We start from the raw sequence: 17,301 nt of genomic DNA on the forward strand, positions 1-17,301 counted from the left end.
ATTCACCATGTTATTGCTAAAAGAAAAGGAGTACTTGTGGCACCTTAGAGACTAACCAATTTATTTGAGCATGAGCTTTCGTGAGCTACAGCTCACTTCATGGGATGCATACCGTGGAAGTGAGCTGTAGCTCACGAAAGCTCATGCTCAAATAAATTGGTTAGTCTCTAAGGTGCCACAAGACCTCCTTTTCTTTTTGCGAATACAGACTAACACGGCTGTTACTCTGAAACATGTTATTGCTGGCATAGAGGCAATCTGTGTTTCATGTTCTGTGCGCTGGGTAACTCCACGAGAGAATTACGTGCTTGTAAAATTAAATGGGTTCTTCATTAAAGCACCTATTTATAGAGATTCTGCAACTGTGACGCGCGCTCTAGCCATGTGCACACAGACTGACTCCTGGTGCAGGCTCATAACGCTTCTCTCCTGCAACCTGTGCTCCTCCCTCCAAGTTCCATGCACGCTGCTACACTGTATACCTTGCTGTTTTAATGGGGACCCACAGCTTAGAAAGAGAGGAAAATATTATCCTTTTTCAGTTAATTTAGTTTTAAATCAGTACAGAAAATCCTAAAGTCAGCTTCTGTAACCATGGGTCTGATCCTCAGTTACAACTCCTTTACATCAGAATCAGTCCCTATGCATGAAAAATGTGCACATCCATCCAAATGACATGTGCAAATATTGCATCTGCAAATGCACATTTTGCACATGGAAATTGCACAGTTTGCACACACATTTTTGGAGGCATTTTGAAAATTTGGCCTTGACAGGCATACATTTTTAATATGAAATCACAGATCTGAAATGTGACTCAAGCCGTTGAAACCTGTACGCAGCTGGAGGGAACCCAATTTATCTTTCTTTAGTATTGTGCAACGTTAATTAACATAGTAGCAGGCAGCTTTAAAACACAAATAAAGGCAAATTCTCCCTGCAGATACAAGCATGCAATTGCCAACAGGGAATCAATGAATTGAGTTCGCCCACTACAGGTTTGATTATTATTGGTCAATATGAGTTGCACATTGATCTAAGGCCCAAATTTAATTAATTTCAATTAAAAAAAGAACCCTGGGCTAGATTTACAAGGGTATTTAGGCTTAGTCAATGGGACTTAGGTGCCAAACAATATCAGTGGGAGTTATGCACCGAACTGACTTTTGTAAGGTGCTTTCGTAAATTCTACTAGGTGCGTCTCTGCATCTTTAGGCACTTAAATACCTTTGAAAATCTGAGCCTGAGCTTCTCAACTGTAAAATGGAGATGACACCATATCCACTCTCAGTAATTTAGCGAGAAAGAGAGAGAGAGAGAGAGAGATTATATGATTATAAAATATTCTTCTTGAATCTAAAGGGGGCAGATCGGAACAGGTCATAACAATCTTTTGCAAAATGTTTTTCTTAGAAACAGGAATACCTGAAAGCGAAGAAGTATGTCGAAGTCTACATAGTTGTAGACAATGCTGCGGTGAGTATTCAGACAAACATTTTTCATTTTACCTCTACAACAACAACTACGGATTCGATTTTTCAAAGCATTCGGCACCGGTCTAACTGTGCTCCCACTGAGATAAATTGGAGTATTATACTTGACTTCAGCAGCAGGGGCAGAGTTAAGCCAACTCCGAGCAAGGAAGATCCTGCCCGGTGAAGATTTGAAATTCACAATGGATAGCAAAATACAGATCTCAAGTAAAACTGATTGGAAAATGTTTTTCAACACATTGACATTTTTTGGATGACAATATAAGTGTATGGCCCGGCTCTCTGTTGCCCTGCGACTAGTGTGAGATCCTTACCCACATGCCATCCCTGGTTGCACTACATAAGGGCGCTATAGAAGGAGACCTAAAATCCCTAGTTCTAGCTATGGGAAGATTCCCCTAGTGCAGGCACTGAGGAAGATAGATAGCTGTAAGGCTGTCCTCTGCAGATCCTTCGTAAGCCCTGGCATATGGGGCATGCTGGGGCAGGGCTGCAGAATCCCAACCAAGCCTGCCATAACTGAGACAGACCCCCAGGACTATCTACATTATATCAGGCGTCCTGGAGCGGGCAGGACCCAAAGGTGACTTAGCCACCATAGTCTTCTCCATCCCCCTGGGCTGCAGGTTCTGTGTTGTGCCTCTCAGAGGCTCAGGACAGGATATCATATGAGCTAGCTGGTAGTAGTAGGCTGTCACCCTCTAGGTGGACCAGCCACATGACACACTTTGACCCTGATCCCACAAGTTGCTCCAGACAAGCAAATCAGAGAATTCTTTCCTGGGTATCTGGCTGGTGAATCTTGCCCATATGCTCAGGGTTCAGATGATCGCCGTATTTGGGGTCGGGAAGGAATTTTCCTCCAGGGCAGATTAGAAGAGGACCTGGAGGAGGGTTTTTCGCCTTCCTCTGTAGCATGGGGCATGGGTCACTTGCTGGAGGATTCTCTGCTCCTTGAAGTCTTTAAACCACGATTTGAGGACTTCAGTAGCCCAGACATAGGTGAGAGGTTTTTTGCAGGAGTGGGTGGGTGAGATTCTGTGGCGTGCATTGTGCAGGAGGTCAGACTAAATGATCATAATGGTCCCTTCTGACCTTAATATCTATGAATCTAAATCACTGTGCCCATATGGAACCCTAACTACCTCAGTAGGACTCTGCGGAAGAGGGGGAGGAGTGGGCGCAGCTTTTGGGGGGAGGGATAGCTCAGTGGCTTGAGCTTTGGCCTGCTAAACCCAGGGTTGTGAGTTCAATCCTTGAGGGGGCCTTTAGGGATATGGGGCAAAAATTGGGAATTGGTCCTACTTTGAGCAGGGGGTTGGACTAGATGACCTCCTGAGGTCCCTTCCAACCCTGATATTCTATGATTCTATTCTATGATATGCAGAATAGCTTGTAGGATCAGCTCATTAGCCTGCATGACCCTGACCACCATCTTGTCCCCAATACCTTTAATAAGTATTTTCAACAGCCTTTCAAAGATTTGGAGCCCACCTGAGCAGAGGGAATATGGAGAGGAGCAGATAGAGTTACAGCCACCAAAAGTATTCATGGGCCAGGAGAGGTTTGCAAATAAAGAAGAAGATTTTGAATACAAGAGAATCATAGCTGATCAATTATGCAACCTGCTGTGTAGGTAAAATATGGATATTACAAAAAGGCCCTGATCCTGCAAACAAATACGTGCTGAACTTCAAGCACAAGAATAGTCTCAATTGCAACCAGTGGGCTCAAAGTTAAGCAACCTGTGTTTGCAGGATCAGGTCCACAGCTGATAATATTTCTGACAGACACTTTCATGCTTACTGATTCATGCTCCTCTCATCTAAAATCCACGGGACCCAACACTCGGAAGTTACATCACGTGTTTCCATTAACTAAAACAGCGCAGTACCAGGCAAGGCGAATCATCTTGGCATGAAAAATAATGAACAAAAACTAGACCAATTTTTTTTCCAAATCGTTTCTTCTTTTTTCCCCCCCATCAGCATATTTTCTAAGAACATTACTATATTTGGTGTTATGAAAGTATGGCACTTCCGTCATATGTCCCAGTTTTCAGGGGGAAGTTTACTCAGCCTTAAATATTTGCCAAAGGCAGAAATTTGACAACAGCCCAGGAGCAATCTCTTTTAAACTAATTTTCATAAAACCTGCTATTTCCACTTTTTCTTTTTCTTTTCTTTTTTTTTAAGATTCTAAGGGCCTCACTCTCATTTATGCTAAGACCCCTTTACACCACAGTGGAAAGGGGCCGTAGAGTGAGTGGAACTGTACTTCACACCTATTCTAAGGCTCCTAATTCTGCCAGAACAGTGTAAAGGGGCTTTAATGTAAACCAGACCCTAAAGGGACAGGAAGAAACCCAGATCTGTATGAGTTTAGGCTACTCTGTCGCCCTTGTACCACGTCCTCTAACACTCTGCAAATCTGATTCTTCCTCACTTGCACTTGTGTCACTCAGGATTAAACCAACTGAAATCAGTGATGAAAAATGGATTTCGGTTGTGATCAGAACCAGGCCTTATGTGTGTACCTTCTATTTTAGCAAACAAAACACTACCAGATGTAAAGGCCAATCCAAAGCCTACTGAAATTAAGGAAAGTCTTTCCACTGACTTTAATGGGCTTCGGATCAAGCCCTTCGTGTTTATTATGAGAACTAATCCCAATGATTTCATATTAGCAAACACTTACGGTAATGCTACCCCTAATAGTAAGCGTTTGCAGGCCCCTTAGGGTAAGCCCGCCACACCACCTAGGCTTGAGAGCCTGAGCTGCAGTCCAAGCCACAAAGGCCACACTGATATTTTTAGCACACTAGCTCAAACTCCAGTAGCACTTTTCTGTCTGCCTGGGCTGGGAGACTCAGTCCCAGCTTCTAGGCACTGTGTGTTAAAAGTAATAGGCCAGATCCATAGCTGGTGTAACTCAGCACTGATTACAATGGCATGATGCTAATTTACATCAGCTGAAGATCTGGCTTAATATCTAGAACAGCTGTTATCCGACAAAGAAAAACAAGAATAATATTTAGTCCTTCCTTGACTGCAGGGGACTGGACTAGATGACCTCTCGAGGTCCCTTCCAGTTCTATGATTCTAAGAATGGGGGACAGGATCTGGGACCAAGTCCCTGAGCCTTTGGTTCTCAACCTATACTATTGTGATTGCAGTACAGTAGGTGTGGTGGGCTGCAGTAGCTCTAGTGCTGTGTGTAGTTGTCTGTAGAAAATAGACAAATAAAGGGGAATATGATTGAGGGCTACAAAATCATGAATAGTGCGAAAAAAGTGAATGGAGAAGTGTTATTTACTCTTTCACATGATACAAAAACTAGGGGTCACCTGATTAAATGAATAGGCAGCAGGTTTAATAAAAACAAGAGGAAGTATTTTTTCCACAAAACGAACAATTACTCTGGGGAATTCACTGTCATGGGATGTTGTGATGGCCAAAAGTGTAACTGGGTTCAAGAAAGAACTGGATCAGTTCATGGATGATGGATCCATCAATGGCTATTAGCCAAGATGGTCAGAGACATAGCCCCAGGCTCAGAGTGACCCTAAACCTCTGACTGCCAGAAGCTGGGAGTGGAAGACAGGGGTGGATCACTTCATAATTACCCTGTTTTGTACATCCCACTGAAGCTCTGCTACAGGCCACTGTTGGAGACAGGATCCTGGACAAGATGAACCATGGTCTGACTCAGTATGGCAGCTCTTACGTTCTTAACATCACCATCTGCGCTCAAATAGCTGTTCAAATCTCAACAACTAATGGGTGAAATTCACTGCAATACAAGGCCTATGCACCACTGAAGTCTCACTTAAATGCACAAAATAGAGCATCAGGGGGACTTCAGTAGGCCTGGTGCTCTCCCTCTGCATAGGGCTGAATATCATACAGTATGAGAGATTTGAAATATACAACATGATATGAATATGAGATAAATAGTAAACTGAGATTAGTTGCTGTACCAAGACCTTCATTTCACTTTAACAAAGACCACTGATCTGTGGTGCAGTTTTATTTGAAATGTTTCAGGTCTTTTCCCCTACAATCACAGTTTTATTTTTTTCCCTTATCCTGTTACTGATGCTTTCATATTTATTTTTGCAGTATAGGAAGTACAACCGCAACATGACAAGTATAAGAACACGGGTATTTGAAATAATCAATTACATCAACATGGTAAGCCCTGTTATTATTAACTTAAAGTGCTACAGAATTTATTAAGTTTTGCAGTCTCGGGAGTTTTCTGTAATTACACCTAGAAAAGAATGAAGAAAATCAGATCTGCTGGCGTTTATGAAAGAGTGAATAAAGCATAAATAAAGGGTCAGGTGGAAAAAATGAAAGGAGACTCTGTGCCTTCAAAGCAACAGGACCATGATATCAAACTAATGATTTTTCTCTCATAGTCCACAATGGTTTGGTTGAAAACAACAGTAGGGACACTGGATCTGATTCTTTACTGCCCCATGCCTTGCACGGTTTATTCACAGCAGTGCAAAGTGGGTATGAAACGCTGCCAAATCAACATAGTGGTTTACACCATCTTTGCAGTCAAGCAACTTACTACACAAAGTCAAGTCAGTGGCAAACCATGCTCGTGTAAAAGGCAAAATTGTAATAAATGCTACAAAGGTCTTTTTTTTTTTTTTTTTTTTTTAAATAAAGAGACCAGATATTCACAAAACCTTTCAGTTTCCATCAAATTTTCAAAGAAAATTCTTCCTTCAGAGGAAACTCTATGCCAAGTTTTTATAGACTGAGTTTTTTAATATAGTTAGGCTCCAATCCTCCAAATGCGCATGCATGTGCTTAACTTTAAGCACATGATAATCAATCCCATTGAACTCCATGTGCCTGATTCTCATTTATGATTAATGCCCCATTTATTATATTGCTCTTAGAGTGTAAAGGAGCCTTACTAGCACAGCAGCTAGAGATCTAGCCCCGAGCGTATGCCACATGTCCATAATATCCCGGGCTGTATGTTCAGAAGTGAGGGAGAAATAATTACATAACTAAACCAAATATTTTTAAGGAGGGGTTTATGGCATCCATGTCGTAGCAACTGTAACAAAAAACTGATTAGAGTTCATTAAAAAGAAGTCGTGAAAAATTTCCAATTTTTTTCCTCTCTTTTAAGTTTGTAATTTCTTCAAATATGCTGTTGCAATTTCAAAATGTGACTTATTTTGACAGTTTCTTAAGTTGGTCCAAAAAATGGGGAGCGGGGGGGGGGGGAGGAGAAGAGGCAGAATTAAGAAAAATCAGATTTTTTCTGTTTTTTTTTAGTTTCAAAACTTCACTGGAATTTCAGAATTCAGAAAAGTTCGTCTAGTTTTAGAAATGAACAAATGTTAGGTGATTAAAAACAAACTCATTATCAGAATACGTCCCTGCTGTCTGAAAAAATTATAGGTTACTTACTTCTTCTGTCCTTGCTCTCTCCTTACTGCAGGTTTACAAAGCCATAAACATTTACGTGGCTTTGATTGGCCTAGAAATCTGGTCGGCTGGGGATCCGTTCACTGTGAATTCTTCAGCAGGCACCACCTTGGACAAATTCTCAGCATGGCGTCAATCGGACCTGCTGAAACGGAAGAATAATGACAACGCTCAGTTACTCACGTACGTATCATGGCCTTTTCCACTTGTATTTCCAAATATGCCAGAAGAATTTGTACCCAGAAACTTGTTTACAAAGATAACCAGAGATGCAGTCTGTAAGGGTTCTAGTTTTGTCATTTCAAACACCGGGTTGTAATATTCACAGATCGATAGGGTGAAGCCCTGGCCCCATTTAAGTCAACAGGAGTTTTGCTATTGACTTCAACCTATAGGTTTTTCAGGGCAAAAGAGATGGTTATGTTCATCTCGTCTGAGCTCCGGCAAAACAGGAATACTATAAAATGTAGTACCATTTATACCAACATAAATGGTATAAATGCAAATAAAATGAATGAATAGAGATGGACCTAAGCACCCATGCACTTTTGGAGGGGGGGAGGGGGAAGTTTAATATCTGAATGAGGAGCTGGATATGAATTTTGCAGCTGGCTATCTATCTATCTGGGCCTGAAATACAGAGCTCACACCCAGATTCTGCTCTGAATCAGAACTTTGGAGAGGTGCCCAATTCAGTATTCTGGCACGAGCCCACTGGGCCTGGTTTACCAAAGCACATGCTTACATTGAAGCATGTGCTAATGTCCCATTGATATCAGTGGAACTTAAGCACATACTTGGCGTTAAAAATGTACTTAAGTGGTTTGCTGAATCAGGATTAATTTAATCAAATACTTAAATGCTCGGATAAATCTAGTCTTGCAGAAAAGCGATGAAATCATTCACATGCTTAAAACTGAACCTGTGCTTAAGTGCTTTACTGAACTGGAGCCAATATAAAGATATATCTGAGCTGCAAAGTCGGAATTCAGATCCAAAATTCAGGATTATTCAGCTGCAGTGTCCCATCTATGACCCTGAGGGAGAGAGTGTCAAGGGCACAAATGACAGGTAAGTGCCTAAATCCCACTGAAAGCCAATGGGAGTCAGGCTCTTGAGTATTTGTGCCCTTGAGAATCATATTGGTTCTGACTAAGGGGACCATGCCTAAGGGAATCTCCAGTTCAATCAACAAAACCACCAGCAATGCCATCAGGTTTTCACCCTTGTGACAGATTACTGGGCTTCACGCTGTGTTTTTTTGCTTCCTTACAGAGCAATTGATTTTGATGGGCCAACGGTCGGATTGGCCTTTGTGGGAACCATGTGCAGTTCTACTCATTCCTCAGGCATTGTTCAGGTCTGGTTGGTTTTTTGGGTAACATTTAACCAGCAGGCAAAGGTCACTGGAATTTGTAACACATCAATTTGCTGCGTGGCATTATTTGGGGTACATTTCATTACTGCATGAGGCTGCAGAGCATACAGAGCTGTTTATTTATAAACTAATATAAGGAAGAGCAGAACAGAATCATGTACCACGATTTAAAAGAAAGGCGTAAACGATGGAATCAGTTTTGACCAGAATACCCCAAATCACAACACTGAGCATCTTAAATTAGAGACAGATAAAAAAAAAAAGAAGTAGATATGCGCCTAAACCAGAACATTCGATGCAAAACCTCTCCTTGAAAGCAAGGGAAGTTCACCTCTGGACCCAAAGTTCACTGACTGAGCCAAATGCTTTAAAGGACCGAGCCAAATCTCTAAAGCCAAATACCCCGATTTTTATGTGATGTGATTTGGATGTGAAACCAGACAGAACGTACTTTAGAACACACAGGAGCCAAGATGTAGTAGCATATACTGCAGTGTCTGATGGGGATTTTGAAATAATGCAACACACCTTGACTTTTATGCCATTCTACTATCAAACACAGCTTATTTATTTAGATTTCCACCCAAAAGCAACTCCTTACCAAGAAGAGAAAGCCAGCCAGAGTTCCAGGAGCTCTTGGCATACTTTTAAAAGCACACAACCACATCAGATATAAAAAACATGATTCATCCCTAGCAAAAGCAGTTCTCTTTACCCTTATCACTTCTCCCTACCACACATCATTTAATAATACGTAAACATATTACAATGTTAGATGCGATAGAGGGAGAGGGGCTGGGATTTTCAAAGAAGTTTAAGGGATTTAAGTACCAATTCCTCTTACAATTCAATAAAAAATGGCTGCCTATCTCCCTTAGGCCTGGTATACACTAAGAAGTTATACCAGTATATCTACGTCAGTTGAGGGTGCGATTCTCCCCCCCGATATAGGTATTCCAGTGTAAATCCTAGTCTGAATACAGGTATATTGGCATAAAGGTGTCATGTTTTGCTATAGTTTGCTTCACTTCCTGATCCAGAATAAGCTATCCTGGCATAAGCACTTGTATACCAGTTTAACCGCATCCACACTGAAGGGAGGCGAAGAGTTTTACTGCTTTAAGTCTACTGGTATAGTTTCTAGTCTTAGACTCTTTTGAAAATTCCAGTCTAGAGAGAGAGATGGAGAAAGAATTTTGAGCTAAATAATTTTGTTGCTTTCTAATTAAGATGCAATTAAACAAACATTTAAAAAAATCCCTTTCCAGGTTTATACAAGTATTCTGCATTCGCAGATATTTATTTTGGGATTCCTATTTCTTAGCCATGTCATTTCTCTTATGCTGTGCTCTGTTCCAAACCTGCTCCCAGGTTGCTAGAAATAACTGACAGTTCTATTGTTCTCATCACCGCAGGACCATAATACCAATCCAATTTCAATTGGAGCCACCATGGCACACGAGATGGGGCATAATTTTGGCATGAATCACGACACTAGCTTCTGCAAATGCAATTCTGGATCTTGTATCATGGCAGCACAACTCAGGTGAGGCATTTGCATCTGCAAAAAGGGAACTACAAAGCCTGTGAGTGCTTTAAAATACAGCTGGGCCCAATCCAAGGCCCACTGATGTCAATGGGAGTCTTTCCATTCGCTTGATTTTGGAGAAGGCTAATAGAGTATTGTTGAAATGGATCTGTGAACTACGCCACAAACAAACACTTACAATAACTGTAACATGTGAAACGATGAGCCCAGAAAGCATGACTCTTCACACGTTTGTGGTGAGACAGAACTTACCCAGTCTTTGCATATCCTGTTTCATGTCCTGAAAAACTTGCTTGTAACTTAAGTGGATTTTTCTCATAGAGCCACTTGCCCTAGTTATCTGCCTCTCCAATAAGCAGCCAATTGAAAGCATCCCTGAAATTTCCAACACAATTTTACGTAATCCTTAGTTAAACAAAACACCCACCTCTCCTCAAAAAGAAAAGGAGTACTTGTGGCACCTTAGAGACTAACCAATTTATTTGAGCATAAGCATCCGATGAAGTGAGCTGTAGCTCACGAAAGCTTATGCTCAAATAAATTGGTTAGTCTCTAAGGTGCCACAAGTACTCCTTTTCTTTTTGTGAATACAGACTAACACGGCTGTTACTCTGCCACCTCTCCTCGACATCCAGTATTCACAGTTCCCATAGAGGCTTGCTTAAGAGAAACTTCCCTTTATATTCGTGATGATGGTTCACTTCCTGCTGTTTGTGTTTATCTGCAGAATTGATGTAGAAGGGCTTTGTATCAGATCCCAGCTGATTAAAATTTGTGTCGACCAAGCTTGACTCCTCTAGAAATGTGGCTTTTCATCCTGTGTAAACTTCCCACTCTTTCTCCTTAATTGTTTCACCAGTGTTTCTCTTACAACCACACGTCCTTTATTCTCTTCCCTTTTGTCATGTTATTTTTCTCCTCTTTTTTTCATACGTCTGAAGAGTGGGTGGTTGAGGCAATGTATTTTTGGTTTAAAAAAAAGAAAAAAAAATATCCCACCACTTTAGTCCATGTGCTAAACTCCAGTAAGAGAGGAGAACTTCCCGAGGTCAAACTATTCAACACCGATTTGAGACTTTAGGATGTTGGTGGTTGAGATATAGAGTTCACGGATTAATATTGCTGCCACAGGACCATAGTAGGGAAAACTGGGTACTTCAGGTGCCAGAAGTAACCACTGTACACACTTGTCTTATAGAGCCAGGAATTTATGATCTAAGAAGATGCTCTCTCCATGTTGTCAGTATCTCCAAAAAAGTTTTTTTTTAAAAAAAATTTTCACCCCAACAAAAATATTTGTCAATGCCCAGAAATTAAACTAAACTTTCCAGGTTTTTAAAGAGCATTTGGGGAAACCACTGTATTTGATTAACTGGGATGAGGGCACTCATTTCATTCATGTCCTATACGCTCTGTGTGTTGTGTGTAATTGGTTGTCACTGAAATAATGTTGATTCATCTATGCAGCTATAACATCCCAAAGGATTTTACTGCATGCAGCCTCCAGGATTTTCAGAAATACCTATTGAACCGAACACCAATGTGCATCACCAATATGCCTGCACTGAAAGACATAGTAGCAACCCCGGTTTGTGGGAACAACTTTGTAGAGAAAGGAGAAGAGTGTGACTGTGGAACTCCAGAGGTACCTGTGAATAGTTGTGAAAAAATAATATTTATCTAGGGGTAGAAACTCTACAGAAGCTTCTGGCTCTTTGAACGTAGCCTTGTTTTTTAAGTCCACCTCACTCTTCCACAAGTAACCCCTGATTGCCCAGAGGTCTTGGGAGAAGGTCTGAAACCTTCTGCTACTTGAGGGTGCAGAAAACTCAGAGCTGCAGAGAAGGTGCCAGATTTTCTATTGCTCTGCCCTTTGTATAGCCAGTTAGCCTAGTGCAATGAGGTTATGAAATGCTACGACTTTGATTCATACCTTCCAGCTGTCCCAGGTTTCATTGGACTGTTCCACTTTAACCCACAAACCCGGGCAAAGCGACTCTGGGCTCAGCTTTCCATTCTGGGCTGCAAGCATTATGACCCGCTCCCTGTCCCCCCCTTCTCCTCCCTGGCAGCCTCTCCCCTCCCTACGCTCCTATTCTCTCCTCACTCCCAGCTTTGCCCTTTCACAACCCCTCCCTTCCATAAACCAGGCATGTGCTCAGACCACCGGAGCCAAGCCCAGCCAGCCCTGCAGGACAGGAACTGCAGGTGCTACCAGCACTGGGTGAGTGCAGGGCGAACTTGCAGCTCCCTCGTGTCACCCCAGTAGCGCCCCCTCTCCCCCCGCCAGCATCCCACCCCTGGGGGCAGGACCTGTCCCACTTTAGCCACTGGCAAATGTTGGGAGGTGTGCTGATTTGGTAGCATTTCCCATCCACTTTGCAATTACCCCTACATCAAGGCTTCTTTACACTGCCTGGGTTGTGCAAAGGAACCTTAGTGTAATTGAAAATGAGGCCCTTGGTCTTCAACCCTGAGAAGCAGAGGACCTGTGGAGGAGGGAAGGTTACTGGTCTGGCAAAGGGGGAGCTTCAGTCAGTGTTGCCTTGGGGAGCTCAGAACGCACCTTAAATTAACCCTAATCTTCAATTAACCCAGCGTTACGGTTTGTTGAGCTTTACACATTTCTGAAGCATAGCTGGAAGAATCAAGGTTGACTCAAATGTACATTAGCCCAAATGAAATAATTTTCTTGCTCGCTCCCAGAATTAACTTCTGCCAGAATATGCTTCAGTAGCATTTTTCCATGGAATATCCATTCAAATGCCACGAGACACACAGTACAGTCATTAGGGCCACAAAAAACAGTCTTGAAGCTAGTGTGGAAACTTATTTCTAAGAACACCGAGTTTCCAGCCGATTGTCAAGGCAGAATACGTGTATTGGGGGACAGCAGAAAGCTGAGTGGTGAGGCTGAGCTGAACTGTAAGCCGATTCAGTTACAATAAGGAAGAGCCGTATGTGATCTGTGCCGAAGGAAAAAAAACAAAACAAAAAACACAAAACTAGCCGTTCCCTGCACCACTTGATTCTGCAATTTTATAATCAAGCATGCTTCGTTGTCACGCACAATCCTCCTGAAGAATGATTAGTATCAGTTTGCTTTGCCGTAAAGCCATTTTAGATACGTGTTGCACAAATGCATCTCGTTCTCTCTCTTTAAGCGAAGTACAGGCCGTCCTATCAGAAATGTGCTACTGGGAAAAAACAAAACAAAACAAAACAAAACACAGAGCACTGTACCGTGCCAGTAATTTTCTCTGTGATTGTTTCACAGGAATGCACAAATATCTGCTGTGAAGCTGCGACGTGCAAGCTGAAGCTGAATGCTAAATGTGGATTTGGAGAGTGCTGTGAAAACTGCCAAGTGAGACCCCTTTTGATCTCAGCTGTTTCTTTGGGTTTTGGGGCAAGGCAGGAGGACCCCTTTAAAATGGAACAATGGCTGTTGTTTATCTCTGATGCAGCATTATAACAATAATCATACTTTGCACTTCTCAAGCACCTTCCATTGGAGTACCTCAAAGTGGTTGATTAATTCAACCCAATGTTAATTAACTTAACCTCTCAGCATTCCCCATCTCTCCAGACAGGTAAACTGACGCATGGAGCACCAGATTCTCAGCTGGTATAAACTGACATAGCTCCATTGAAGTCAGTGGAACCACCCTAGTTTACACCCACTGAGGCTGTGGCCCAGAAAGTTTATGTGACTCATACAGTGTGGCTGTGGAAGACACAGGAATAAAATCCACATCCGACTCTCATGCTTGTATCTTAACCACAAGATCATCCATTTCCTTTATATCCTACTAAGTCATGGGTGGCAACGGTATGTTAAGGACAACTAAATAATCACAGGGCTCTTCTCCAAAGAGCTTGCAGTCCAACTTCGCCATAACACAGCCAGGAGTGTTTAGAAAAGGTGTGTAAGGGAGAGCATAGGAGGTTCACAATGCATCGTTGCCACTGCAGCAAGCTCCATGGCTGTCTCTGTGTAATATGCTGAGTACCTTCTACTAGAAACTGCGAAGTATTTTAATCTGCATTATTATTAACACCCATTGTGCTGGGTTTGCAGCATCTCTGATTCTCATAGTATGATGTAGCGTATATTTTCCAGCCTTCTTTAAAATGGCAGTAGCTTAACCCAGGATGTCTCTGAATCTCATTGGAAATAACGGTAGCCAGCAAATAACTGATCTGCACCAAAGCTAAAATAATCCTCTCCCTGGAAATTATATCAGGTGTTTGAAAGCAATGACACATGACACTTAAAGGTCACTCGCTGGAAGCATTTTATAGCTAGCAGCAGTGAGTTTATAGGATGGCTGCCAATGTCACTGATTAGCAGGCTCAATGAAAGGGCCCGATTATGCAGTCATTATATATGCAGAAGTCCCACTGATTTCTCTGGGAATTGGAAGTTCTACTAGTTTCAATGAGGGAGGCATGCATGGAAGGACTGCACAATTGGTTCGAGGTGGCCTGGTTTTCAGAGCTACCAAACACTCACTCTTTGCCCTTAATGGGTAACATGGGTGATCAGACCGTGAGAGACTTTTAAGTCCTATTCAGCCCTGGGATAAGTCCATTGCTGGGTATTTTAAATGACATGGGGGAATGGCATGTCTAAAACCACTGCTCTCTCTTTCTGCTACAGATTAAAAAAGCAGGGACTCTTTGCCGACCGATAAAGCACGACTGTGACCTGCCCGAGCTGTGCACTGGCCAGTCCCACCAGTGCCCAGTGGATCGATTCAGAGTCAATGGATACCTTTGCAGAGATGGCCAGGGTTACTGTTACATGGGGAAATGCCCCACCCTGAAGAGCCAATGCATTGCTCTTTGGGGATCAGGTGAGTGGATGCTGTCATTAAATTAATCAGATTGTTTAAGGTGAGGGGGACAGTTCAGGACAGATTTGTGACAATTTGTCAAGTACCTTTTGAGAATGGGAGCCAACACGTCAATATAACTGTGCTATGATGTTATGCAGGTGTGGTCCTAGCGTCTTAACATTCCACCTGTTGTGGAAGGGGCTATATTTACAGCACTCTATTTAATTTATTGTCAGCCCAGTTTATCATCAGGATTAACTGGTTTTTACAAGTATTCAATTACCACTTTCCCAGCATGGCAAAAAATGTGTCTAAGACATGGAGGGGGAGTAGTTTTAAAGCTTTTTTTCCCATTGGAGAACCTGCTTAATCTCCTTTTCTCATAGTCACATTCATTTAGAAAACAAAGCCAACAGAAACTTCTCTGAAATCTGTTAATACTTCCTTAAAAAAAAAAAAAGAGAGAGAACTTCCCTTTTCTGTCTTAATGCTTCAGCACAGAGTTATTGGTACTAAGGTTCCTTGCGTGTACAAACCCCATAGCTTTTCTTGCACCCTATTGGTAGGTCAAATGGTTGATGGTGGCCGGGTTTCAGACCACAGGGGTGTGACGTGCAGTGTGTATTAGCATGCGCTGGTGTGCTGTTCTGTAACTGCCCCATGTGGACACTTCCAGCGCGAACTAAAAGGTCCAGGATCCCGAACTAGGTATATTTTAATTTGCGCCAATGGTGTCCACCCAGGGGAGCTATAGCATAGCATTGTAGTCCAAACTGCAGGGCCATGTAGATAAGTACCAAAGGCACCCTTAATGAGGAGTAAGGGTGAGCTGTAGCTCACGAAAGCTTATGCTTAAATAAATTTGTTCGTCTCTAAATTGTCACAAGTACTCCTTTTCTTTTTGCGAATACAGACTAACATGGCTGCTACTCTGAAAGGTGTCCACACAGGAAGTTAGTGCAGAGTAGCTACTGGGCTTTAAATTCACACCCTAGCTCACTCCCCGCTAACTTTCCTTTGTAGACAAACCCTCAGTATTTGCAGCTGCTTGATCACACATCTTCACTCCTCCCCCAAAGAAGAAGGAAAAAAGCTTTAAAGATTTCATTCCATGTGGGGGTTTTTGGTTGTTGGGCCATGCGTGCTTAAATCTAGTAGTTTTACGCCACCACTGCATCTGACGATCCCTACCAGTTTCATAAGCTCAGTGCCACATTTCAGACACTTTCTAATATGCATTTCTGGGGAAAGAGGAAGTTGGAAAACTCCTCCTCTTTTGCACAATGTTGGGGAAAAAGGTAGTCCGGCAGTGGGTGGGGAATTTACATGATAAATTGAGGCCATTTCTCTGTTTTCACACTGATGTGATGATGATGATTATGCTCCCTTTTTACTTAGCGATAAAAATTTGTTTTTGTGGCACTACAGGGCAGGGAGAGCAAACAAGACACCATTCTCCCTTGCTTGTTAGGGACAAATTATAAGCTAGGTTCCAACTGCAGGGTCTTCATTACTGACGATATTTTAGAAGACAAAAAACTCAAATTAATCTTTACAGCATAAACGTATTGTGCTTGTTGTCTTAACACGCAGCCATCAGAAACATCAGCTGCTCTTCACTGGGTATTAGTGTCATCACACCAAGCAACTCCAATGTGCAAGGCACCGGGCAAACACACAGTAAGAGACAGTCCCTGTTCCAAAGAGCTTATAGTTGAAATAGGCAATGCAAACCAGGGGGCAGAGGTACAGAGAGCGGTATGGACATGGCCAAGGCCACACAGCAGGCCAGTGGCAAGCTGGGAATAGACCCAAGGTCTCCTGACTTACACTCCAGTGCCCTACTCACTGGACCACACTCACCTCACAGTTTCAGACACTAAAGGCCGTAGCTGCAAATGTTGCCCTCATTTATAGCCATGCAACCCCGCATTTATATAGGTTTACATGGGACTGGATCCTCCGCTATGTGCAAAGAACACACAGTGCAGGCTGGGGGCGAGGCAGAGAATAGAGGGGTGAAGGTCTGCATAAAGCTCACCTTTGCCCTCCCCTAAACTCGGTCCACTAGCCTGGTCCTCCAGTGTAATCTAGAGCCAGCTGAAGTTCCATCATGGACCTCAAGGAGTCAAAATGAAAAGCTGGGGATTGGCATGTCCCAGCCATGCCCTCTGGCCACACACCCCTGAATGTACTTTATCCCTCATCTATTTTTTACGTAGATATGCTAGCACCTAGAACATCCTGGGTGCTACTGTAGTCCAGGATACATTTGAGTGATGTGCCACTGCAAATCCGATTACATGTGTGTGATGTCAACAGAATGAATGGATCATTTCCTCAGCTGGTGAGGTCAATGGAGCTCCACCACTTTTCCATCAGCAGAGGATCTGGCCCAGGGCATACTGTTTTCCATGCTCTTCATGGCTTTTCTGTCTTTTTTGCCTCCTTCCCAGGTGCTACAGTAGCTGTAGACTCTTGTTATAAGACTAACCAGAATGGAGTTTATTATGGACACTGCAAAAAGGTGAATGGCACATTCATCCCCTGTGCAAAAAAGTAAGCAAAAAAGTACTTACCT

The 17,301-nt window shown here is 42.6% G+C and overlaps 1 protein-coding gene across 3 annotated transcripts in view; it reads left to right on the forward strand.

The window, feature by feature from the left end:
* LOC140903535 (zinc metalloproteinase-disintegrin-like NaMP) overlaps positions 1-17,301 on the forward strand; it is a 50,067-nt gene that overhangs the window by 20,190 nt on the left and 12,576 nt on the right. For all 3 annotated transcript variants that reach the window (XM_078850640.1, XM_073324946.2, XM_073324945.2), the window contains exons 7-15: positions 1,414-1,476; positions 5,615-5,686; positions 6,966-7,135; positions 8,228-8,312; positions 9,746-9,876; positions 11,347-11,524; positions 13,157-13,246; positions 14,543-14,738; positions 17,177-17,279. In XM_078850640.1, the coding sequence (XP_078706766.1) occupies positions 1,414-1,476; positions 5,615-5,686; positions 6,966-7,135; positions 8,228-8,312; positions 9,746-9,876; positions 11,347-11,524; positions 13,157-13,246; positions 14,543-14,738; positions 17,177-17,279 (1,088 nt within the window). The remainder of the gene's footprint in view (positions 1-1,413; positions 1,477-5,614; positions 5,687-6,965; positions 7,136-8,227; positions 8,313-9,745; positions 9,877-11,346; positions 11,525-13,156; positions 13,247-14,542; positions 14,739-17,176; positions 17,280-17,301) is intronic.

Source organism: Lepidochelys kempii, chromosome 26 (genome assembly GCF_965140285.1).
Source record: "Lepidochelys kempii isolate rLepKem1 chromosome 26, rLepKem1.hap1, whole genome shotgun sequence".
NCBI classification, from domain to species: domain Eukaryota; kingdom Metazoa; phylum Chordata; order Testudines; family Cheloniidae; genus Lepidochelys; species Lepidochelys kempii.